The sequence below is a fragment of the Oncorhynchus nerka genome, linkage group LG28 (genome assembly GCF_034236695.1).
Source record: "Oncorhynchus nerka isolate Pitt River linkage group LG28, Oner_Uvic_2.0, whole genome shotgun sequence".
Lineage (NCBI taxonomy): Eukaryota > Metazoa > Chordata > Actinopteri > Salmoniformes > Salmonidae > Oncorhynchus > Oncorhynchus nerka.
Window position 1 is genome coordinate 944,946 of NC_088423.1, and position 25,440 is coordinate 970,385.

A 25,440-nucleotide genomic window follows, 5' to 3' on the forward strand; every position below is an offset into this window, starting at 1 on the left:
GACTTAAATCACCTTGAAAATCTTAAAATGGCTGGCTAGCAATGATCAACAACGAACTTATCAAAGCTTGAATAATTTTTAAAAGAATGTGCAAATATTGTACAGCCCAGGTGTGCAAAGCTCGTAGACTTACCCAAAAAGACTCACAGCTGTAATCGCTGGCAAAGGTGATTCTCTAGCATGTATCGATCCAGTTTCCAAGTGCCTTTTGATGGTGTAGGAAACTACTCACTGACACCTTGGCTTTCTTTGCAATTTCTCTAAAGGAAAGACCTACACTTTTAAGGGTTTTAAACGGTCGGTCTGTCTGCCTTTGTTAATTGCCTTTTTCTCACCATTTTAATAGCAATATACTACTTCCTGCAGTACAATACTGTCCAAATAATGCTTGAGGTTGTAGTAACAGTCTGTTCCAACACTGCTTTTATACAGTGTTGTGGTAATTTCCTGTATTACTAAGTGAAAGGAGAGTTTACAAACCACACACAAGTCAGAGTTCTACTTTAAACTTCATATTTTAATAATATGAGCTTCACCATAGCCCCTTGACTCTCAGATCAATTCAGTGTCTATAAATGAATTCTGAGAGTGCTTACAAAATAATACTCCCATCTTTTATAGCCAAGATACACCCCTCTCAACTTACAATGACGAACCACAGATCTTAGAAACTTCACAAATGGCCTTGTGCCTGAAAGAGGAGTATCCCATAGCCAGATAGCGTTAGCTATAAATTATCGTTCAGTTTGCTCTCTAAGACGAGGTTCTACTTCTCATTCTTGGTACTTCCTATTACCAAAACATTACCTCATCCAATGGCATATATCAATTGTCAATTCTAGATACACCCATCTCAAATACACTCCCTCCTGGACAAGCTCACAGAGGGGAGTGACTGGCACACAGGCATTGTGGAGCCCTTCACATGGTTTAACTGATACATTGGAAGACACGGTTCAATTCTGACTTCTCCCTTTCTGATATTCTGCATATTACCAGACAGATAAAAGACAAGCCTGACCTCTCCCCTCTCTGGGCCCCAAGTGACTTTTTCCACATAAGCATATTTATGAAAGTAGATAAAACATCTTATTTATCAATGTTACCTAACTAATTCTGATTCTGCTACGACAACAGACAAGAGGGTTTGTAAGTAATCAACCAAAGTTTTGAGGCTTAATTTACTTCCATTGCTGCGGAACAGCTATAAGTTGTTAACCCATTACTTGTTCCCTGAAAAGGCCTTTTTTTGTAACTCTGAAAAATACATTATTTTTCAGTTTTTGGTAACCTAGATTCTTAAAAAAAAATATATATATATATATATATATATATACATATATATATATATATATATAATTTTTTACCTCTGGCAGTTTACTGCTTACCTTTACCATTTTCAGGTTATTCACTAGACTTGAACTGCTTAAATTTCAATAAAAACTGGGAAAATGGGGGTGTTCAAAAACTTTTGACCAGTAGTGTATATATTATTATATATTGATCTCAACCTTCTCCCCCTCTGTCCAGGACTGGGGTCGTCCGGGGGACCTGTGGAACCTTCACATCCAGTGGCACGTCCCCAGTGTGGAGGAGACCAGATTTGTGTTCTATGTTCTGGACCTGATCTTACAGCCAGAGCTGCTGCGACTGCAGAGATACGCCCAGGGGGAACGGGACATGACCAGGTGAGGGGGGGGCAGACTGTGTGAAGGCAGTAAGAGGGTCCTATTCATCAGTTATCAAACAGAAGAAAATGGACTGTAAGACTACCTAAACTTGTCCAATAAGAAACACACATTTTTGTTTTAATTTGCGAAACGTTTTGCTACGATATGCCCTAATGAATAGTTAGGACCCAGAGGATTGCCAGGTGAAGGCACATTAAACAGAGCACGACAAGTCTGGAGCAGACGGGTGCAGGTGTAGGATACTGTACATCAGTGGTCATCGTGATCTCCAAGGCATTCCTAGTCAATCACCAAACATTTCTGTAGAAAATCCAATGATAAAGGCTTGAGCTCCTTTTATGTTGGTTATGTTTGTGTGTTGCTCTGTTGACGGAGGTGCTCCTGATTCAGAAGCCCTGCTGCAGCTGGTAGGCAAAGTGTTCCCATTTTCAACCATTTCATTCCTCTGAAATGACAAACTCCGCCTACCCAGCAGACCTGGAGATCTGTGGCTAAATCAAGTGTGCTTACTGCTCTGGCCAATCGAATAGCTCAAATGCCTGCCTACAGCTTCCATGACCCCGGCTACAGCATTGTTTGATACAGGCCTACATGAGATTTAATCACTTTTAAAACTATGACCAGAGGGAGACTGTCAAAGAGCTGCTGTTTTTATGAGTGACTTTATTCATCACTGTCAACACTGTATTTAGTCAACACTATTACAAAACATAAAATGCGCTTCTCTCTACTTCCACTCGTGCTGCATCTGCAATGAATTAGTAGTCAAGTGTATCTATAGCCCTGCGTTTGAATTATTATCAGCAGCTCGTTGTCTATTTTAAGATAGAGGAATATTTAACTTTCTCTGGTCATAGGTGAGAGGCTGCTGCTCTCTCACTCCCTTCACTGAGACGAATGCCGTGTTCAAAACAATGGGGAATCTTTTGAACGGCCATCCAAGTCAGAAACTCTGGCATCTTTCTAAGGCTCTGACTTTCTGACCTGAAGATCACTGACGCCATTATTTGATCTGTTGTCTTGAAAGCACCATGACCATCAGATGCCGGTACCATCAGTCCTGTAAAATAAAAAAGCAAATTATTTCAATTTATGCTCAGCTGTGCCTCGCTAAAGGTACACCAACTGATCTAGTTTGTTATCAAAGCTTGAGTTTTGAAATATAACGTGGTCTGAGAAGAACAATATCACCAGGTCAGGCACATAGCCATTATTTTTTTGATAATGTATTAGGCCTCCTGCACAAACCTCATTCATACACAACTGGTTTTATTAGGTTAATAAATAAAAAAGTAATGTTTAAAAAGAATTCTGAGCGCTATATCTTGGCTTGCTTTGTGACTGCAAAAGTGCTCTACACTAATCTAAGAACAAACTAGTGTCCTGTTGTCCCACGTGTGCCATTTTCTTCCTGACAAGTTTAGGTGGTTTCACTCTGTTTCAAACGTTTTCTCTGCACTTGACACAACTCCGTTCTGCTTTATAATGTGTAGTCAGTGTTGTGGACCCTGCATGTAACTAATCCCATTTTCCAGGGATGACGTCCTACAGAGTTTGTCTATCGTACAGCACTGCCTTCTGGGAGCAGGAAGTCTGTTTCCACCGCTGCGAGGAGAGCCCATCCCAGAACTGTGAGTAGTACACAGTCAAGCTTAATAAATGAAATGTATTTATGAAGCCCTTTTTACATCAATAGTTGTCAGTGTTTTACTACAGTGTGTTTTAACTATGAAATCTCTCTTTCTCTGTCAGGGTTACTAGCATGGTGAATCTGGGTGAGACCAACCTCTTCACAGGAGTGTCCTATGGTGAGTTGCATGCTTTAGCTCATAGACATTATTCTGAGGCCTTGGTAACAGACAAAATGGTCCTTAAGCCTTCATAGTTTGCGGTATCACTCACTTGTTGAGGTTGACAGCAGTAACTATCCGTTGATTTTTATTGTTCCAGAGACATGTTTGCATGCATGTTGTTATGTAAAACCTCAACTCCCTCTCCTCCTCCAGATGTGTCCAGAGAGAACTACAGAGATGCTATCTGTAGAGTGATGAGGCAGTTGCTACGTGAGTAGTGTCTCCTCCCTCTCTCCTGTCTGTAACCACAACTCAACCCTAATAGTGTCCCCTTCCTCCCTCCTGTCTGTAACCACAACTCAACCCTAATAGTGTCTCCTCCCTCCCTCCTGTCTGTAACCACAACTCAACCCTAATAGTGTCTCCTCCCTCCCTCCTGTCTGTAACCACAACTCAACCCTAATAGTGTCTCCTCCCTCCCTCCTGTCTGTAACCACAACTCAACCCTAATAGTGTCCCCCCCCTCCCTCCTGTCTGTAACCACAACTCAACCCTAATAGTGTCTCCTCCCTCTCTCCTGTCTGTAACCACAACTCAACCCTAATAGTGTCTCCTCCCTCCCTCCTGTCTGTAACCACAACTCAACCCTAATAGTGTCCCCCCCCTCCCTCCTGTCTGTAACCACAACTCAACCCTAATAGTGTCTCCTCCCTCCCTCCTGTCTGTAACCACAACTCAACCCTAATAGTGTCTCCTCCCTCCCTCTCTCCTGTCTGTAACCACAACTCAACCCTAATAGTGTCCCCTCCCTCTTTCTCTCCTGTAACCACAACTCAACCCTAATAGTGTCTCCTCCCTCCCTCTCTCCTGTCTGTAACCACAACTCAACCCTAATAGTGTCTCCCCCCTCCCTCCTGTCTGTAACCACAACTCAACCCTAATAGTGTCTCCTCCCTTCCTCTCTCCTGTCTGTAACCACAACTCAACCCTAATAGTGTCTCCTCCCTCCCTCCCTCCTGTCTGTAACCACAACTCAACCCTAATAGTGTCCCCCCCCCTCCCTCCTGTCTGTAACCTCAACTCAACCCTAATAGTGTCTCCTCCCTCCCTCTCTCCTGTCTGTAACCACAACTCAACCCTAATAGTGTCTCCTCCCTCCCTCTCTCCTGTCTGTAACCACAACTCAACCCTAATAGTGTCTCCTCCCTCCCTCCTGTCTGTAACCACAACTCAACCCTAATAGTGTCTCCTCCCTCCCTCCTGTCTGTAACCACAACTCAACCCTAATAGTGTCTCCTCCCTCCCTCCTGTCTGTAACCACAACTCAACCCTAATAGTGTCCCCCCTCCCTCCTGTCTGTAACCACAACTCAACCCTAATAGTGTCTCCTCCTCTCTCCTGTCTGTAACCACAACTCAACCCTAATAGTGTCTCCTCCCTCCCTCCTGTCTGTAACCACAACTCAACCCTAATAGTGTCCCCCCTCCCTCCTGTCTGTAACCACAACTCAACCCTAATAGTGTCTCCTCCCTCCCTCCTGTCTGTAACCACAACTCAACCCTAATAGTGTCTCCTCCTCCCTCTCTCCTGTCTGTAACCACAACTCAACCCTAATAGTGTCCCCTCCCTCTTTCTCTCCTGTAACCACAACTCAACCCTAATAGTGTCTCCTCCCTCCCTCTCTCCTGTCTGTAACCACAACTCAACCCTAATAGTGTCTCCCCCCCTCCTGTCTGTAACCACAACTCAACCCTAATAGTGTCTCCTCCCTTCCTCTCTCCTGTCTGTAACCACAACTCAACCCTAATAGTGTCTCCTCCCTCCCTCCCTCCTGTCTGTAACCACAACTCAACCCTAATAGTGTCCCCCCTCCCTCCTGTCTGTAACCTCAACTCAACCCTAATAGTGTCTCCTCCCTCCCTCTCTCCTGTCTGTAACCACAACTCAACCCTAATAGTGTCTCCTCCCTCCCTCTCTCCTGTCTGTAACCACAACTCAACCCTAATAGTGTCTCCTCCCTCCCTCTCTCCTGTCTGTAACCACAACTCAACCCTAATAGTGCCCCCCTCCCTCCTGTCTGTAACCACAACTCAACCCTAATAGTGTCCCCTCCCTCCCTCCTGTCTGTAACCACAACTCAACCCTAATAGTGTCCCCCCCCCCTCCTGTCTGTAACCACAACTAAAGCTGTCCAGATGTAACTAACAGTGTAAAGTTGTCCAGGTGTAACTAACAGTGTAAAGTTGTCCAGGTGTAACTAACAGTGTAAAGTTGTCCAGGTGTAACTAACAGTGTAAAGCTGTCCAGGTGTAACTAACAGTGTAAAGTTGTCCAGGTGTAACTAACAGTGTAAAAACTAACAGTGTAAAGTTGTCCAGGTGTAACTAACAGTGTAAAGTTGTCCAGGTGTAACTAACAGTGTAAAGCTGTCCAGGTGTAACTAACAGTGTAAAGTTGTCCAGGTGTAACTAACAGTGTAAAGTTGTCCAGGTGTAACTAACAGTGTAAAGTTGTCCAGGTGTAACTAACAGTGTAAAGCTGTCCAGGTGTAACTAACAGTGTAAAGTTGTCCAGGTGTAACTAACAGTGTAAAGTTGTCCAGGTGTAACTAACAGTGTAAAGTTGTCCAGGTGTAACTAACAGTGTAAAGTTGTCCAGGTGTAACTAACAGTGTAATGCTGTCCAGGTGTAACTAACAGTGTAATGCTGTCCAGGTGTAACTAACAGTGTAATGCTGTCCAGGTGTAACTAACAGTGTAATGCTGTCCAGGTGTAACTAACAGTGTAAAGTTGTCCAGGTGTAACTAACAGTGTAATGCTGTCCAGGTGTAACTAACAGTGTAATGCTGTCCAGGTGTAACTAACAGTGTAATGCTGTCCAGGTGTAACTAACAGTGTAAAGTTGTCCAGGTGTAACTAACAGTGTAAAGTTGTCCAGGTGTAACTAACAGTGTAAAGCTGTCCAGATGTAACTAACAGTGTAAAGTTGTCCAGGTGTAACTAACAGTGTAAAGTTGTCCAGGTGTAACTAACAGTGTAAAGTTGTCCAGGTGTAACTAACAGTGTAAAGTTGTCCAGGTGTAACTAACAGTGTAAAGTTGTCCAGGTGTAACTAACAGTGTAAAGCTGTCCAGGTGTAACTAACAGTGTAAAGTTGTCCAGGTGTAACTAACAGTGTAAAGTTGTCCAGGTGTAACTAACAGTGTAAAGCTGTCCAGGTGTAACTAACAGTGTAAAGTTGTCCAGGTGTAACTAACAGTGTAATGCTGTCCAGGTGTAACTAACAGTGTAATGCTGTCCAGGTGTAACTAACAGTGTAATGCTGTCCAGGTGTAACTAACAGTGTAATGCTGTCCAGGTGTAACTAACAGTGTAAAGCTGTCCAGGTGTAACTAACAGTGTAATGCTGTCCAGGTGTAACTAACAGTGTAATGCTGTCCAGGTGTAACTAACAGTGTAATGCTGTCCAGGTGTAACTAACAGTGTAATGCTGTCCAGGTGTAACTAACAGTGTAATGCTGTCCAGGTGTAACTAACAGTGTAATGCTGTCCAGGTGTAACTAACAGTGTAATGCTGTCCAGGTGTAACTAACAGTGTAATGCTGTCCAGGTGTAACTAACAGTGTAATGCTGTCCAGGTGTAACTAACAGTGTAATGCTGTCCAGGTGTAACTAACAGTGTAATGCTGTCCAGGTGTAACTAACAGTGTAATGCTGTCCAGATGTAATGTTTTTTATTTATTTTTTATGTCTTTGTGTCTTATCACTGTCTTCACATGAAGAGCTAATATGTGAAATGGGATGCAACCAGTAAAGTTACATCTATATGACGATGATACAGTCATATATTCATGTGTTCCTTCTCTGGTTCAGGCTGTTGAAGAGCTCCTGACTGCTTTTTAGTCACTGCAGGACTCCCTTTTATGGTCTCAAACTGATTTAGAATGTACAAAAAACTACATTCATCACCTTTACCAGAGCTTGAACTCAGCCAGAGAAGGTTAGCATTGTTACATCTGGTGGCTTATCTGTTGAAAAAGTGTCATCTTACAAATGCCTAGGTGATGACAAGTTGTCATTTAAAGTTCATGTGGATAATCTTGTGACAAAGCTTAAATTGAAATTGGGTTTTTATTTTCGTAATAAGGCTTGCTTCCCACTTATGACTAGAAAGAAGCTTGTTCAGGCCACTTTTCTCTAATTGAGTAAAGGTGACTTGTTGTATATGTGTTCATCTACAAAGCCCTTTTGGGTAAACTCCCTCTTTGCTTCTGTAGTCTGGTCTCCTTCACCCCCAGCAGTCACCATACCCAGTATGCTAGGTGGTTGCTACTTAGTCCCCAGGACATTGACAGTATTAGGCAAGACTGCCTTCTGTTCTTGTGCACCAGAGGCATGGAATAGTCTACAATCCATGCTTCATCTAGATATGTTAGTGCCACTGAATGCTGGATCATGTTGTATGTGTTAATTATGCAATGTATTGATTGTTTCTGCCTTCTTGGCCAGGTTTCCCTTGAAAAAGAGACTCTGGGTCTCAATGGGCTTTTCCTGGTTAAATATATATATATATTTTTTTAAGTTAAACAAAGACATCTAAAACCCACCCCTAAAAACCCACCCCTAAAACCGATATAGATAATTTCACTTCATGTCAACGTAACGGTTGGTTCTGTTTTATGTCCCCAGATCACATTCTGGAACACTCCGAGGACGACACAAAGTCTCTATTCTCCATCATCAAGATCATCAGTGACCTGCTACACTTCAAAGGCTCCCAAAAACACGAGTTTGACTCTCGCTGGAAGAGCTTCAACCTGGTCAAGAAGTCCATGGAGAACAGGGTGAGAGATATAACTAGAACGCCATACTGGAGCCGTGGTGGAACTTGTGTGATTGAATGACGTATTTCTCTTTAATAAATGAATGCTGGTCATGTAAGGCACCCACAGACCTATCTAACATATATTTGTAAGAGTTTAGTGTTGATTTCTGATCAGTACAAGGCCCTTGCCAAAAGTAGTGCATTACATAGGGAATAGGGCCCAGCCTTGGTCTAGAAAGTAGTTCATTACATAGGGAATAGGGCCCAGCCTTGGTCTAGACAGTAGTTCATTACATAGGGAATCAGGCCCAGCCTTGGTCTACACAGTAGTTCATTACATAGGGAATAGGTCCCAGCCTTGGTCTAGAAAGTAGTTAATTACATAGGGAATAGGGCCCAGCCTTGGTCTACACAGTAGTTCATTACATAGGGAATAGGTCCCAGCCTTGGTCTAGACAGTAGTTAATTACATAGGGAATAGGGCCCAGCCTTGGTCTAGAAAGTAGTTAATTACATAGGGAATAGGGCCCAGCCTTGGTCTAGACAGTAGTTCATTACATAGTAAATAGGGCCCAGCCTTGGTCTAGACAGTAGTTCATTACATAGGGAATCGGGCCCAGCCTTGGTCTACACAGTAGTTCATTACATAGGGAATAGGGCCCAGCCTTGGTCTAGACAGTAGTTAATTACATAGGGAATAGGTCCCAGCCTTGGTCTAGACAGTAGTTCATTACATAGGGAATAGGTCCCAGCCTTGGTCTAGACAGTAGTTCATTACATAGGGAATAGGTCCCAGCCTTGGTCTAGAAAGTAGTTAATTACATAGGGAATAGGGCCCAGCCTTGGTCTAGACAGTAGTTCATTACATAGTAAATAGGTCCCAGCCTTGGTCTACACAGTAGTTCATTACATAGGGAATAGAGCCCAGCCTTGGTCTAGACAGTAGTTCATTACATAGGGAATAGGTCCCAGCCTTGGTCTAGACAGTAGTTCATTACATAGGGAATAGGTCCCAGCCTTGGTCTAGACAGTAGTTCATTACATAGGGAATAGGTCCCAGCCTTGGTCTAGACAGTAGTTCATTACATAGGGAATAGGGCCCAGCCTTGGTCTAGACAGTAGTTACTAATTTCTTTCCTCCTGTTCCACCTAAAGCTTCATGGCAGGAAGCAGCACATCAGAGCCCTACTGATCGACAGAGTTATGCTACAGCATGAGGTAGGACCTCTGTCGGTCTCTCTGGCGCTCTCTATCTCGCTCTCTGTGTCTCTCTATCTCGCTCTCTGTCTCTCTCTATCTCGCTCTCTGTCTCTCTCTATCTCACTCTCTGTCTCGCTCTCTGGTGCTCTGTCTCGCTCTCTGTCTCGCTCTCTGTCTCGCTCTCTGTCTCGCTCTCTGTCTCGCTCTCTGTCTCGCTCTCTCTCTCGCTCTCTGTCTCGCTCTCTCTCTCGCTCTCTGTCTCGCTCTCTCTCTCGCTCTCTGTCTCGCTCTCTGGTGCTCTGTCTCGCTCTCTGGTGCTCTGTCTCGCTCTCTGGTGCTCTGTCTCGCTCTCTGTTTCGCTCTCTGGTGCTCTGTCTCGCTCTCTGTCTCGCTCTCTCTCTCGCTCTCGCTGTCTCGCTCTCTGGTGCTCTGTCTCGCTCTCTGTCTCGCTCTCTGGTGCTCTGTCTCGCTCTCTGTCTCGCTCTCTCTCTCGCTCTCTGTCTCGCTCTCTGGTGCTCTGTCTCGCTCTCTGTCTCACTCTCTGGTGCTCTGTCTCGCTCTCTCTCTCGCTCTCTGTCTCGCTCTCTGGTGCTCTGTCTCGCTCTCTGTCTCGCTCTCTCTCTCGCTCTCTGTCTCGCTCTCTGGTGCTCTGTCTCGCTCTCTGGTGCTCTGTCTCGCTCTCTATCTCGCTCTCTGTCTCTCTCGCTCTCTGTCTCTCTATCTCACTCTCTGTCTCGCTCTCTGGTGCTCTCGCTCGCTCTCTGTCTCGCTCTCTGTCTCGCTCTCTCTCTCGCTCTCTCTCTCGCTCTCTGTCTCGCTCTCTCTCTCGCTCTCTGGCGCTCTCGCTCTGTCTCTCTCGCTCTGTGTCTCTCTCGCTCTGTGTGTGTGTGTGCTATCCATTCTCAAGTGTCTGCTGCTGTCATGGAATAATCTGTCCGCGTTTCTATTACCCCTGGTAGTAACCCAGCTGCTGTTTAACTGTCATGTGTTTTGTGTTGTCCAGCTTCGTAAGCTAACAGTGGAGGGGTGTGAGTACAGGAGTATCCACCAGGAACTGATGAGGGATCTGCTGAGGCTATCCACCAGCACCTACAGTCAGGTTAGCCCAGTTCACTGTTTTAGAGTTCACTCCCCCACACGTTTGTTTTAGAGTTCACTCCCCCACACGTTTGTTTTAGAGTTCACTCCCCCACACGTTTGTTTTAGAGTTCACTCCCCACACGTTTGTTTTAGAGTTCACTCCCACACACGTTTGTTTTAGAGTTCACTCCCACACACGTTTGTTTTAGAGTTCACTCCCACACACGTTTGTTTTAGAGGTCAGGAAAGTAACCTCACACTCAATGTCAACAAAACAAAGGAGATGATCGTGGACTTCAGGAAACAGCAGAAGGAGCAGCCCCCTATCTACATTGACGGGACAGTAGTGGAGAGGGTGGAACGTTTTAAGTTCCTCGGCGTACACATCACGGACAAACTGAATTGGTCCACCCACACAGACAGCGTGGTGAAGAAGGCACAGCAGTGCCTCTTCAAGCTCAGAAGGCTGAAGAAAATTGGCTTGTCACCAAAAACACTCACAAACTTTTACAGATGCACAATCGAGAGCATCCTGTCGGGCTGTATCACCACCTGGTACAGCAGCTGCTCCGCCCACAACCGTAGGGCTCTCCAGAGGGTAGTGAGGTCTGCACAACGCATCACCGGGGGGGGGGGGCAAACTACCTGCCCTCCAGGACACCTACACCACCCGATGTCACAGGAAGGCCATAAAGATCATCAAGGACAACAACCACCCGAGCCACTGCCTGTTCACCCCGCTATCATCCAGAAGGCGAGGTCAGTACAGGTGCATCAAAGCTGGGACCGAGAGACTGAAAAACAGCTTCTATCTCAAGGCCGTCAGGCTGTTAAACAGCCACCACTAACATTGAGTGGCTGCTGCCAACATACTGACACAACTCCAGCACTTTAATAATGGAAAAATTGATGTAATCAATTTATCACGAGCCACTTTATATTATATAATATTTACTTACCCTACATTACTCATCTCATATGTATATACTGTACTCTATACCATCTACTGCATCTTGCCTTCTTTATATCATTAAATGCATCACTAGCCACTTTAAACAATGCCACTTTATATAATGTTCTCATACCCCACATTACTCATCTCATATGTATATACTGTACTCAATACCATCCACTGCATCTTGCCTATGCCGTTCAGCCATCACTCATTCATATATTTTTATGTAAATATTCGTATTAATTCCTTTACACTTGTGTGTATAAGGTAGTTGTGAAATTGTTAGGTTATACTACTTGTTAGATATTACTGCATTGTCGGAACTAGAAGCACAAGCATTTCGCTACATTTGCATTAACACCTGTGTATGTGACAAATACATTTGATTTGATTTTAATAGTTATTGCTTAAGCTATGTGAATTGAGGGAGTCTACCTGAAGAGCTATATTTGACATAATTGACACTTAAATGAAGAAGAGGAGTTTTGCAGCAGATAATGCTGCTGTCATGTAAGGTCTGGGTTTTAGGGGTGGCAGCACTTCTGAAGACCCGAAATGAAAATGTGTACTTGGTTGCCATTTGATACACATAGCTGCAGAGAGGGTGTCGAGGCAGCTCAGTCTTAATACTGAAGACTTTCTCTTAACCATTGTTTACTATCTCGACAAGTGTAGCAAGAGGAAGGCTTCTCTGGGTGACCTACAGATCCTGTGTGACACTGATGTCAGGAAGATTTTGAAGCTGGTATCTGCAAGATGGTTGTCCCTTGGCCAGTGTATCAACCGCCTTCTGGAGCAATGGGATCCCCTCGCAGTGTTCTTTGCCGATGAGGTATCGGGAAAGAAGACCACTGTTCTCCCAAGCTCCACCACAACAGCCACATCCTCCTCCTCGTCATCACTTGAGCCCTCTGCTAGGCAGCCCAAGAGCCCAGCTCAAGCCCCAACCTGGCTCTGCAAAGCCCCAGCCTGGCTCTGCAAAGCCCCAGCCTGGCTCTACAAATCCCCCGCCTGGCTCTACAAATCCCCCGCCTGGTCTTCTGAACCTCCACCTGGCTCCTCCGAGCCCCCACCTGGCTCCTCCGAGCCCCCACCTGGCTCCTCCGAACCTCCACCTGGCTCCTCCGAGCCCCCACCTGAATCGTCCGAGCCCTCACCTTGCTCCTTTGGAAGCAAAGTCACGCCATCCTCCATCAAATGTGGACCTGCTGACGAAATCTTCGACCTGACTCTGTTCAAGCTAAGGGATATCGGGGACAAAGTGGCAGAAAAGAAAGTAAAAGAAGGACCAAAAGATCTTACCAAACCTGAGAAAGTCTTGAAATTTCTCACAGATCCTGTATCAAAAAACTAAGCATACTTTTTACAGAGAGCCATGCCAATTTTTTGATGTCGGAAATCTGATTCTACAACGAGAGGGCATATACCCAAAATACCTCTGTTTGTTGGTCACGTTATGTTGAGAAATCCACCAGACATAGCGGCCACGACAACACCAAAAAAAAATCCAAATGATATCCATAATATTGACAGAAACATGGCAAACGTTTTTTATAATCAATCCTCAAGGTGTTTTTCAAATATCTATTTGATTATATATCAACCGGGACAATTGACTTTTCAGTAGGAGCGAGAGGAAAAATGACTACCTTTATCTTTTACGCAAGAATCACTCTGAGAGCCCTCAGCTGGCCACTTACGCAATGTAGTCATTTACGCTCATTCTTCAACATAAAGGCGTGAAACTACGTTGCTGTAGACACCTTAGGGAATACATAGAAAAAGGAATCTGGTTGATATCCCTTTCAATGGCCAATAGGGGTGCATAGAAACACAACGGTTTCAAAATAAGGGGCACTTCCTGATTGGATTTTCCTCAGGGTTTCGCCTGCAATATCAGTTCTGTTATACTCGCAGACAATATTTTGACAGTTTTGGAAACTTTAGAGTGTTTTCTATCCTAAGCTGTCAATTATATGCATATTCTAGCATTCTGTCCTGAGAAATAGGCGGTTTACTTTGGGAATGTTATTTTTCCAAAAATAAAAATAGCGCCCCCTAGTTTCAAGAGGTTAATAATACACTCAGTTTCCCTCCATCATAATGCATACAAAATGAATCCCATACGTTACTAATAAACTTTTCCAAACAAGTCAAACTACGTTTATAACCAAACTTTAGGTATCCTAATTTGCAAATAAACAATAACATTTAAGATGGAGAATAGTATGTTCATTACCGGAGATAAATAAGAAAGAATGCGCTTTCCTCCACAAACTTGGAAACACTACAGCCAAAATGGGAGCCACCTAGAAAAACTACAATTTCTGGGTAATTTTTCCCAAAACCAGCCTGAAACTCTTTCTAAAGACTGTTGACATCTAGTGGAAGCCATAGGAACTGCAATCTGGGAGGACTTGGCCATATTATTAAAATACTAGCCATTGAAAATAGTGGTAAGCTGAATTGTTTTTTGGGGGGATGGTTTGTCCTCTGGGTTTCGCCTGCCATATCAGTTCTGTTATATTCACAGACATTATATTTTAACAGTTTTACAAACTTTAGAGTGTTTTCTATCCAAATCTACCAATTCTATGCATATCCTAGCTTCTGGGCCTGAGTAACAGGCAGTTTACTTTGGAAACGCTTTGCATCCGGATGTCAAAATACTGCCCTCTACCCCAGAGAGGTTAACAAGACATTTGTGGAGTGGTTGAAAAACAAGTTTTATTGACTCCAACCAAAGTGTTTGTTATCTTCCAACTTCAACTATACCAGGCAAATCTGTCTAGGGAAATTATTTCCTGAACATTTGAAGGTCTCCAGGTGATTTGTTCTCACCCACTGTTTCCTATAATAGCTTTTTGTTTTTTATTATGGGTAATGTTTATTTGATACTGATGCTGTTCAAACATTTGTTCTTATCATATCAGAGTTGAATAAATAATAATAGCGTATAAGACTTTTGTACATTTTGTACCTAAACCTAAACAAATCATTTATTTGTTTAATAAAATAAAAAAAGCTCCAGAATAACGGCCTTTTGTGTTCTTTCTAATTGCATCTTGTTAGTGACTTTTACCATATGTTTAAATGGAATGCTGTCAAGAAAGAAAGTATTCCATCGATTTTATAAGCCTGATTTGGTACAATTCTATAATTGCGATCAGACTCACAAACAGCGCATGCCACACGCTTCTGGTACTCTGAAAAGTGGGACAGGGTTGACAGGTCTGTAAATGGCATATATAATATCATATATTGTACCTCAAAACATATTGGAGGATTTTAAGTTTGAACAATGGCTTTTCTCTTGTTTTTTGAGGAAGTGGCGAGGATAGAGGATGCAAGGAATCAAGGAAAATGTATTAAGAAAGAAACCCCATTTGAGTGTCTCTCCCCCCATGTGTGCTCCTCCAGGTGCGTAGCCGGGCTCAGAGTGTGCTGTTCACGGCTCTGGGAACCTATAACTTCTGCTGCAGGGACGTGATCCCCCGTGTGCTGGAGTTCCTGGAACCAGACCGCTCTGACGTCACACAGCAGCAGTTCAAAGTAGGACTGTCTCTGTCCTGTCTCGCTCTCTGTCCTGTCTCGCTCTCTGTCCTGTCTCTCTCTCTGTCCTGTCTCTCTCTCTGTCCTGTCTCGCTCTCTGTCCTGTCTCGCTCTCTGTCCTGTTTCTCCAATACTCTTATTCTGTACACACACACACACACACACACACACACACACACACGGTCTAGGCTGGTTATTGCAAATTGATTGATCAATTAATTGATTAATTGTTGACCAATCGATTGATTGAGTCATTTATTGATCAATCAGCTCACTAAATTATTGTTTGACTGACTTATTGAATGAATGTGAATGAAAATACTTATTTTCCACCATAATTTGGAAATAAATTCATTAAAAATCCTACAATGTCATTTTCTGGATTTTTTTTCTCATTTTGTCTGTCATAGTTGAAGTGTACCTATGATGAAAATTACAGGCCTCTCATCTTGGGAGAACTTGCACAATTGGTGGCTGACTAAATACTTTTTTGCCCCACTGTAAATGGAGAAAATGTAAAATAACTGATCCCTCTTCCTTCTATTTCCCCATCCTTCATTGTCTTTATCCTTCCTCATCTCTCTCTCTGCTCTCCCTCCTCTCGCTCTCTCTCTCGCTCTCTCTCTCCTCTCGCTCTCTCTCTCCTCTCCGGGCGCTCTCTCTCTCATCTTCGGGCGCTCTCTGTCTCCTCTCCGGGCGCTCTCTCTCTCATCTTCGGGCGCTCTCTCTCCTCTTCGGGCGCTCTCTCTCTCCTCTTCGGGCGCTCTCTCTCTCCTCTTCGGGCGCTCTCTCTCTCCTCTTCGGGCGCTCTCTCTCTCCTCTTCGGGCGCTCTCTCTCTCCTCTCCGGGCGCTCTCTCTCCTCTCCGGGCGCTCTCTCTCCTCTCCGGGCGCTCTCTCTCTCCTCTCCGGGCGCTCTCTCTCTCCTCTCCGGGCGCTCTCTCTCTCCTCTTCGGGCGCTCTCTCTCTCCTCTCCGGGCGCTCTCTCTCTCCTCTCCGGGCGCTCTCTCTCTCCTCTCCGGGCGCGCTCTCTCTCCTCTCGCGCTCTCTCGCGTTCTCTCTCCTCTCGCGCTCTCTCTCCTCTCGCTCGCGATCTCTCTCTCTAGGGTGCCTTATACTGTCTCTTGGGGAACCACAGTGGGGTGTGCCTGGCCAACCTGCACGACTGGGACTGCATCACCCTGACCTGGCCTGCCATCGTCCGCTCAGGACTCAGCTCAGCTATGTCCCTGGAGAAGCCCTCCATCGTCCGCCTGTTCGACGACCTCGCTGACAAGATCCACCGCCAGTACGAGACCATCGGCATAGACTTTGCTGTAAGAGTCTCTTCCTGCCTTTCCATTGGTCAAAATTATCATTACAACCATCTGGGTTTTAATGACACCATGTCAACTTGATCTGATTGTAAAGTGAAAGTAATAACGTCATGACATCAGTACTGCAGCTCCAGACCTCGTCCTATATAACATGTATAATAATATATGATTAAACCTCTTAACTGTAATGTAGATCCCATCAGAATGCCGTGCGGTGGCGGTGCAGCTCCAGACCTCTGGTGTTCCTCTGCCCCCGGAACCTGTCCCCTCAGACCAAGAAGAAGCAGAGGGCCTCAGGAAGCAGGAGGAGAAGAACTTAGACTCTGAACAGTGAGTACATATCTATTTTATCAGACAGCAAGAAGAGTGCTGGACACTGCTAATGAATAAACACTACAATACTGTTGTTGGACTGTGCACAAAATCATCAACTTGCATTTGTATTGGTGTATTATTACACTAGCAAAGGTCTACCAGTTCCCATTGTTAAACTAATCCCTCAGTTATGTCTACAGTATAATGTCCACACACTTTCCAAACTACTACTGTGCTGTCTCCCTCAGGAAATATGACAAGCTGGTTGGTGAACTTCTGGACCGCCTCAATGACAGAAACATGTAGGTTCACACCATCCCAATGACAGAAACATGTAGGTTAACATCATCCCAATGACAGAAACATGTAGGTTAACATCATCCCAATGACAGAAACATGTAGGTTCACATCATCCCAATGACAGAAACATGTAGGTTAACATCATCCCAATGACAGAAACATGTAGGTTAACACCATCCCAATGACAGAAACATGTAGGTTAACACCATCCCAATGACAGAAACATGTAGGTTAACATCATCCCAATGACAGAAACATGTAGGTTAACATCATCCCAATGACAGAAACATGTAGGTTAACATCATCCCAATGACAGAAACATGTAGGTTAACATCATCCCAATGACAGAAACATGTAGGTTAACATCATCCCAATGACAGAAACATGTAGGTTAACACCATCCCAATGACAGAAACATGTAGGTTAACACCATCCCAATGACAGAAACATGTAGGTTAACACCATCCCAATGACAGAAACATGTAGGTTAACACCATCCCAATGACAGAAACATGTAGGTTAACACCATCCCAATGACAGAAACATGTAGGTTAACACCATCCCAATGACAGAAACATGTAGGTTAACACCATCCCAATGACAGAAACATGTAGGTTAACATCATCCCAATGACAGAAACATGTAGGTTAACATCATCCCAATGACAAAAACATGTAGGTTCACACCATCCCAATGACAGAAACATGTAGGTTAACATCATCCCAATGACAGAAACATGTAGGTTAACATCATCCCAATGACCGAAACATGTAGGTTAACATCATCCCAATGACAGAAACATGTAGGTTCACACCATCCCAATGACAGAAACATGTAGGTTCACACCATCCCAATGACAGAAACATGTAGGTTAACATCATCCCAATGACATGTAGGTTAACATCATCCCAATGACAGAAACATGTAGGTTAACATCATCCCAATGACAGAAACATGTAGGTTAACATCATCCCAATGACAGAAACATGTAGGTTAACACCATCCCAATGACAGAAACATGTAGGTTAACATCATCCCAATGACAGAAACATGTAGGTTAACATCATCCCAATGACAGAAACATGTAGGTTCACATCATCCCAATGACAGAAACATGTAGGTTAACACCATCCCAATGACAGAAACATGTAGGTTAACATCATCCCAATGACAGAAACATGCAGGTTAACATCATCCCAATGACAGAAACATGCAGGTTCACCTCATCCCAATGACAGAAAAATGCAGGTTCACCTCATCCCTATGACAGAAACATGTAGGTTCACCTCATCCCTATGACAGAAACGTGCAGGTTCACCTCGTCCCGATGACTGAGGCGTGCAGGTTCACCTCGTCCCGATGACTGAGGCGTGCAGGTTCACCTCGTCCCGATGACTGAGGCGTGCAGGTTCACCTCGTCCCGATGACTGAGGCGTGCAGGTTCACCTGGTCCCGATGACTGAGGCGTGCAGGTTCACCTGGTCCCGATGACTGAGGCGTGCAGGTTCACCTGGTCCCGATGACTGAGGCGTGCAGGTTCACCTGGTCCCGATGACTGAGGCGTGCAGGTTCACCTCGTCCCGATGACTGAGGCGTGCAGGTTCACCTGGTCCCGATGACTGAGGCGTGCAGGTTCACCTGGTCCCGATGACTGAGGCGTGCAGGTTCACTTGGTCCCGATGACTGAGGCGTGCAGGTTCACCTGGTCCCGATGACTGAGGCGTGCAGGGTCACCTCGTGCAGGTTCACCTCCCGATGACTGAGGCGAGCAGGTTCACCTCGTCCCGATGACTGAGGCGTGCAGGTTCACCTCGTCCCGATGACTGAGGCGTGCAGGTTCACCTCGTCCCGATGACTGAGGCGTGCAGGTTCACCTCGTCCCGATGACTGAGGCGTGCAGGTTCACCTCGTCCCGATGACTGAGGCGTGCAGGTTCACCTCGTCCCGATGACTGAGGCGTGCAGGTTCACCTCGTCCCGATGACTGAGGCGTGCAGGTTCACCTCGTCCCGATGACTGAGGCGTGCAGGTTCACCTCGTCCCGATGACTGAGGCGTGCAGGTTCACCTCGTCCCGATGACTGAGGCGTGCAGGTTCACCTCGTCCCGATGACTGAGGCGTGCAGGTTCACCTCGTCCCGATGACTGAGGCGTGCAGGTTCACCTCGTCCCGATGACAGAAACGTGCAGGTTCACCTCGTCCCGATGACTGAGGCGTGCAGGTTCACCTCGTCCCGATGACTGAGGCGTGCAGGTTCACCTCGTCCCGATGACTGAGGCGTGCAGGTTCACCTCGTCCCGATGACTGAGGCGTGCGTGCAGGTTCACCTCGTCCCGATGACTGAGGCGTGCGTGCAGGTTCACCTCGTCCCGATGACTGAGGCGTGCGTGCAGGTTCACCTCGTCCCGATGACTGAGGCGTGCGTGCAGGTTCACCTCGTCCCGATGACTGAGGCGTGCGTGCAGGTTCACCTCGTCCCGATGACTGAGGCGTGCGTGCAGGTTCACCTCGTCCCGATGACAGAAACGTGCAGGTTCACCTCGTCCCGATGACTGAGGCGTGCAGGTTCACCTCGTCCCGATGACTGAGGCGTGCAGGTTCACCTCGTCCCGATGACTGAGGCGTGCGTGCAGGTTCACTTCGTCCCGATGACTGAGGCGTGCGTGCAGGTTCACCTCGTCCCGATGACAGACGTTACAATAATATCCTGTTGGCTCTATTTCTTACATTTCTATCTTCAACATTTAAAATTCCACGAAATACCAAAATGTCTGTTTCTATTGGACGACTTCAGGCAGTACCTCTGTTTCAAAACTTTTCCACCTCCTGAACACACCTGCTTTATGTTGCAGGCCCTGGAAGTTTGAGCACATTGCCATTGGCTTCATGTCTCTGTTACTGAGGGATGACCACCCCCTCCCCTCCCCCGCTGTCCTTTTCTTCGTCAAGAGCCTCAACCATGACTCCCTCCTGGTCCGCAAGGTGGGCACTGCCACAGCAACCACTCTGTCCGTACACTCTGTCCGTACACTCTGTCCGTGCACACTCTGTCCGTGCACACTCTGTCCGTGCACACTCTGTCCGTGCACACTCTGTCCGTGCACACTCTGTCCGTGCACACTCTGTCCGTACACACTCTGTCCGTACACACTCTGTCCGTACACACTCTGTCCGTACACACTCTGTCCGTACACTCTGTCCGTACACTCTGTCCGTACACTCTGTCCGTGCACACTCTGTCCGTGCACACTCTGTCCGTGCACACTCTGTCCGTGCACACTCTGTCCGTGCACACTCTGTCCGTACACTCTGTCCGTACACACTCTGTCCGTACACACTCTGTCCGTACACACTCTGTCCGTACACACTCTGTCCGTACACTCTGTCCGTACACACTCTGTCCGTGCACACTCTGTCCGTGCACACTCTGTCCGTGCACACTCTGTCCGTACACTCTGTCCGTGCACACTCTGTCCGTGCACACTCTGTCCGTGCACACTCTGTCCGTGCACACTCTGTCCGTGCACACTCTGTCCGTACACTCTGTCCGTACACTCTGTCCGTGCACACTCTGTCCGTGCACACTCTGTCCGTACACTCTGTCCGTGCACACTCTGTCCATACAAACTCTGTCCATACACACGTAGAATCACTCAGACACCCAGTCATGCGTTCAGTTTCATTCACTACATTGAGATAAAGTAAAAGAGATCTCTTCAAGATGGCAGCAGTCAACAACGTTTCACACACAAATACACTTATCTTCATACATGTATATTCTCACCTCTGCTGAGGACTTTAATCATTATGGTATTTCATTGTAAGATAGAAACATCTTTATACATGTATTTATTTCCCCACTAGGTGGCGATATCAGCTGTTGCAGGGATCATGAAGCAACTCAAGAGGCCACACAGAAAAGTACCAGTCAGCCCCAACACGCTCTGTAAGTAACCTGCACTTTGTCTCCTCACCAGTCCTTTTACCTGGGTTTAAATAATATTTGTTTTGAGCTGCGGTTGATTGTGTTTGCTCTGGCGCTGTGGAACCAAAGGAATAGTCCCAAAATTGCAAACCCTGTCCACCTGGAACTCCAGGCAGGCTGAATCAAAGCATTTGAAAGAAAACAAATAATATTTGACCCCAGGTCATATTTATAACAGGAGAGTTCGCACAAGGTGCTTAAAGTACTTGAATTTGGCACTCTGAAATTCAAGTACCGGAATACCTTGATAATCAGACCTTTTGTTGGTACTTGAAAAGTACTTGAGTTAAAATGAGGTGAGAACAGATCATTTTCAAATATATTTATGAAAAATATTAGAAAAATGTATTGGTCTTGCAAATGAATTTCCAGGCAGACTAGCGAGTTGTATTTCCCCACGTGTTTAGCTCTGTGTTTGCCAGGCGGGCTCGCTCATTACACCCACAATGCCACTCAGCCAGGCCAAACCAAACATCCACAGCTGAAATGGACAATGTAGATTCAATTCTGCCTTGAACAATTCTGGAATCTTTTATTTCAGCTCATAAAACATTGGACCAACACTTTACATGTTGTGTTGATAATTCTGTTCAGTGTAGTTTACTCACCACTACATCACTGGACGCCTCCAACCCACTCCTTGTAAAGTGCAAAAAATGAGTCAAAGTTTGTCATTGGGTGAATAAGCCCTGAAGAGCCACATGAAGGGGGAATGACAACGCTGCATTCTGCGCTAGTGCTTGTTCTACATTGTGACTTTTTCTGCAACAACCTCCAGAGCTTCACAGGGAACCCGCGATTTTTTGCTTTATCAAGTGGCAGCCGTGCTCCTGCCATTCTGGTTGTCATTCATGTGCCGTTTTCTTCACACAGCCCACCTGCTCTTCTCCTGACCGGCAACACTAAAGCTGCCAGTCTAAAGCACAGTCATTAAGCTGGAATTGTGTAGTAATGTGAATAGGAAATGTGTGTTCACCAGTAGGCATATCCCAAAACTCTGCTCATCAATACTTAAATTACATCGTCATTAGTGCTGACTTACCACTCATGTATGTAGTAATTAACTGAAACAACGTATTATTGCATAGAACTTGTTCGGTAGTTACGAGGTTGTAGCGATATACTGCCATCTGGTGGCGACTAGAAACAATCACATAATATTCATGACTACGAATTGATGATCCTAAAGATAAATGTTAGTGCTTGAAAAAGTACTTAAGTCCTTGAATTTAACTTGCCACTGCCTGTGAGAACCCTGTAACATATACATGCAGCTTATCTCACCACCTCTCTCTCTCTACCAAGTGGTCTGATTGCAGGGAACAGGCCTGATAACCAGTGGCTCCAGTATAACAGTAACCTTATGGTCATCTCTCTTCCCTCTCTCCTTCTTCCTCCTCTTCCCTCTACCAGGTGGTATGAAAGAGCTGGCTGGTTTGATAGCAGGGGACAGGCCTGATAACCAGTGGCTCCAGTATAACAGTAGCAGTCTGCCTCGTACCCAGCAGGACTGGGAGGGCTGTACGTTTGTAGAGAAGACCCACTGGGGATACTACAGCTGGCCACAGAAACTCATGATGTACGCTCCTGAGGAGCAGCCCAAACAAGGACTGACCAGGGAGGAGATGACAGAGGTGAGGAGATGACACACACACACACAATGGCCACAGTCCGGTGCTCTACCCTTGTTCCCGAAGTGTGCACTCCTACACTCCCCCCTCATGGATGTAAAATGAATTTATTAGTGTAAGGAATATGGTGGAAACTCCCTCCAGCCATGCACGCTTCCAATGCTTTTGAAATGCATGAGTGGGAGTGACAACGGCACACTTCTGGCTGAAGGGTAGAGAATCAGAATGCTTTCTCTCACTCTTGGAAAATGTATGTAACATCCTCTGCTGTAAAAGGTGATATCTCATGTCCACTGTTATAACTGTTTTGTTTCTTCCCTCCAGCGAGAGCAGATCATCTATGACCACTTCTCAGATCCAGGATTCATCAACCAACTGATTGAGTTCCTCTCTCTGGAGGACCGCAAGGGCAAGGACAAGTTCAGTCCCCGCAGGTTCTGCCTTTTCAAGGTGAGGGAGGCACAGATCAGGATTTAACACTCACCCAATCTCAAAGGTCTTTCCTGAACCCTTATTAATACCTTGATTCCTCTCTTCAAATGGTCTCCTTGCTTCCCTCTGACTTTTTCAAATGTAGACTGGGTGAGCATGACAGATAGAAGCTACGTAAACGAGGGAAGACTTCTGAGGATGAACCTAGACAGTTTTTGTAGGCTAAGAATATGGTTGGAATGGTGCTGCAATGGACAGCTGTCGCTTTACAGGCTCCTGACCAAGTCTGCTATTTTGGGTGTTTCTCTTTCTTTCACTGATCTTAACTTTTATTTATGCATAATGTTTCTTCCATCATTTCCTATGACCAAAAATAACTTCTGGACATCAGAACAGCGATCAATAACCTCAATTTTGATCATACTTCTACTTCAACGAGTCGGTGTGGCGCTGACCACTGACTCTCAGAAGAGAAAGAGACGGCGTGAGACCCTGACGAAACTACTTCGGCGACTATATAAACCGCCTATACACTCCGTTCTATTGGCGAATGTACAATCACAGGAGAACAGACTGGACAAGCGCCATTCGAGACTACCCTATCAACGGGACCTGAAGAACTGTAATGTCCTATGTTTCTCTGCGTCTTGGCTGAACAAGGACAGGGATAATAATATACATCTAGCTGTATTTTATGTATCTGACATAACGGGGGGAGGTGTGTGTCTCATGGTTAACAACAGCTGGTGCGCGATCTCTAATATTAAGGAAGTCTCGAGGCTCTGCTCGCTTGAATACCTTAATACCTTAGATGTAGACCATAGTTTTACCAAAATAGTTTTTATAAATGTTTTGTAGCTGTCTATTTACCACAACAAACCAAGACTACACTCAATGAGCTGCATAAGGCCATAAGCAAACAAGAAAATGCTCATCTAGAGGCGGCGCTCTGATTGGCCTGTGATTTTAATGTAGGCAAACTGAACTCCGTCTTATCCTCATTTCTACCAGCATGTCACTTGTGCAACTCGACGAAAATAAACTCTAGATCACCTTTACTCCACACACAGAAATTCATACAAAGTTCTCCCTCGCCCTCCAGTTGGTTAATCCGACCACAACTCTATCCTCCTGATTCCTGCTTACAAGCAAAAACTCAAACAGGAAGTACCAGTGACGCGCCCAATACGGAAGTGGTCTTATGAAGCGGATGCTTAGCTACAGGACTGTTTTGCTACCACAGACTGGAATATGTTCCGTTATTCATCCGATGACATTGAGGAGTTTACCACATCAGTCACCAGCTTTATTAATAAGTGCATCTATGACATCGTCCCCACAGTGAACATACATCCATGGATTACAGGCAATATCCGCACTGAGCTAAAGGCTAGAGCCGGGCGCTTTCAAGAAGTGGGACACTTATCCGGAAGCTTATGAGAACTCCCTCAATGACTTCTGACGAGCCATCAAACAGGCAAAGCATCCCCACTGCCCTCTCCCACCTGGACAACAGGAACATGCTGTGAGTATGCTGTTCATTGACTACAGCTCAGCGTTCAACAACATAGTGCCCTCAAGCTCATCACTAAGCTAAGGACCCTGGGACTGAACACCTTCTACAACTGGATCTGATGAGACAGCCTATAAGTAGGACGGCAGAGAACTGGAAGTGTGGTGCCAGGACAACAACCTCTCCTCAACGTCAGCAAGACAAACAGGCTCCACACCAACCAACACTGAAAAGGTTTGGCTTGGGTCCTCCCGGACCTCTATACCAGGCGGTGTTAGAGGAAGGCCCAAAGAATTGTCAGACACCCAAGTCATAGACTGTTTTTTCTGCTACCGCATGGCAAACTGTACAGATGCACCAAGCCTGGAACCAACAGGACCCTGAACAGCTTCTACCCCCAAGCACCAGTTAGCCTTGAGCTAGGCCCATATACCAGCTAATTCTATGGCTACAATACCTCTTGCCAATTGGTCTGGACCCTTTGTTGTCGACGCGGAGACCCGCCGATCTATCACGACTGGTCTGCCGAAGTGGTTGCACCGGGCTTTTCCATTGCGATGTTGCCGAAGACCCATCTTCTTCCCCCGGCCCGCTAGCATTCTAAGCACTGTCTCCCCCACTCGCCTAACGTAGTACTGACTACTGAATGGCTCTGTGACTCGCCTACTGCTGTTCTTTAGACCCTATGATTACTCGGCTACACAGCTGATGCCCCCGGAACTGTTTCAATAACACGGCTGGGGCCGTTTATCTGTCGGCCCCAGCCTCAAACTCCGGTCCTGTATGTACCTAACTGACCCGCTCCGCCCATTCATCGCCATTTACCCCATTTCACGACTGCATTATGTCTCTCTC

General features: G+C 45.7%; 1 protein-coding gene across 1 annotated transcript in view; it reads left to right on the top strand.

Moving 5' to 3' along the window:
- Positions 1-25,440, top strand: part of LOC115124774 (proteasome activator complex subunit 4B-like) — a 94,941-nt gene that overhangs the window by 38,429 nt on the left and 31,072 nt on the right. The window contains 15 exon segments of the mRNA XM_065013212.1: positions 1,531-1,688; positions 3,227-3,322; positions 3,444-3,499; positions 3,698-3,754; positions 8,174-8,328; positions 9,465-9,527; positions 10,513-10,608; positions 14,965-15,096; positions 16,201-16,410; positions 16,604-16,740; positions 16,974-17,027; positions 19,877-20,006; positions 20,889-20,970; positions 22,423-22,643; positions 22,965-23,090. Coding sequence (XP_064869284.1) covers positions 1,531-1,688; positions 3,227-3,322; positions 3,444-3,499; positions 3,698-3,754; positions 8,174-8,328; positions 9,465-9,527; positions 10,513-10,608; positions 14,965-15,096; positions 16,201-16,410; positions 16,604-16,740; positions 16,974-17,027; positions 19,877-20,006; positions 20,889-20,970; positions 22,423-22,643; positions 22,965-23,090 — 1,773 coding nt within the window.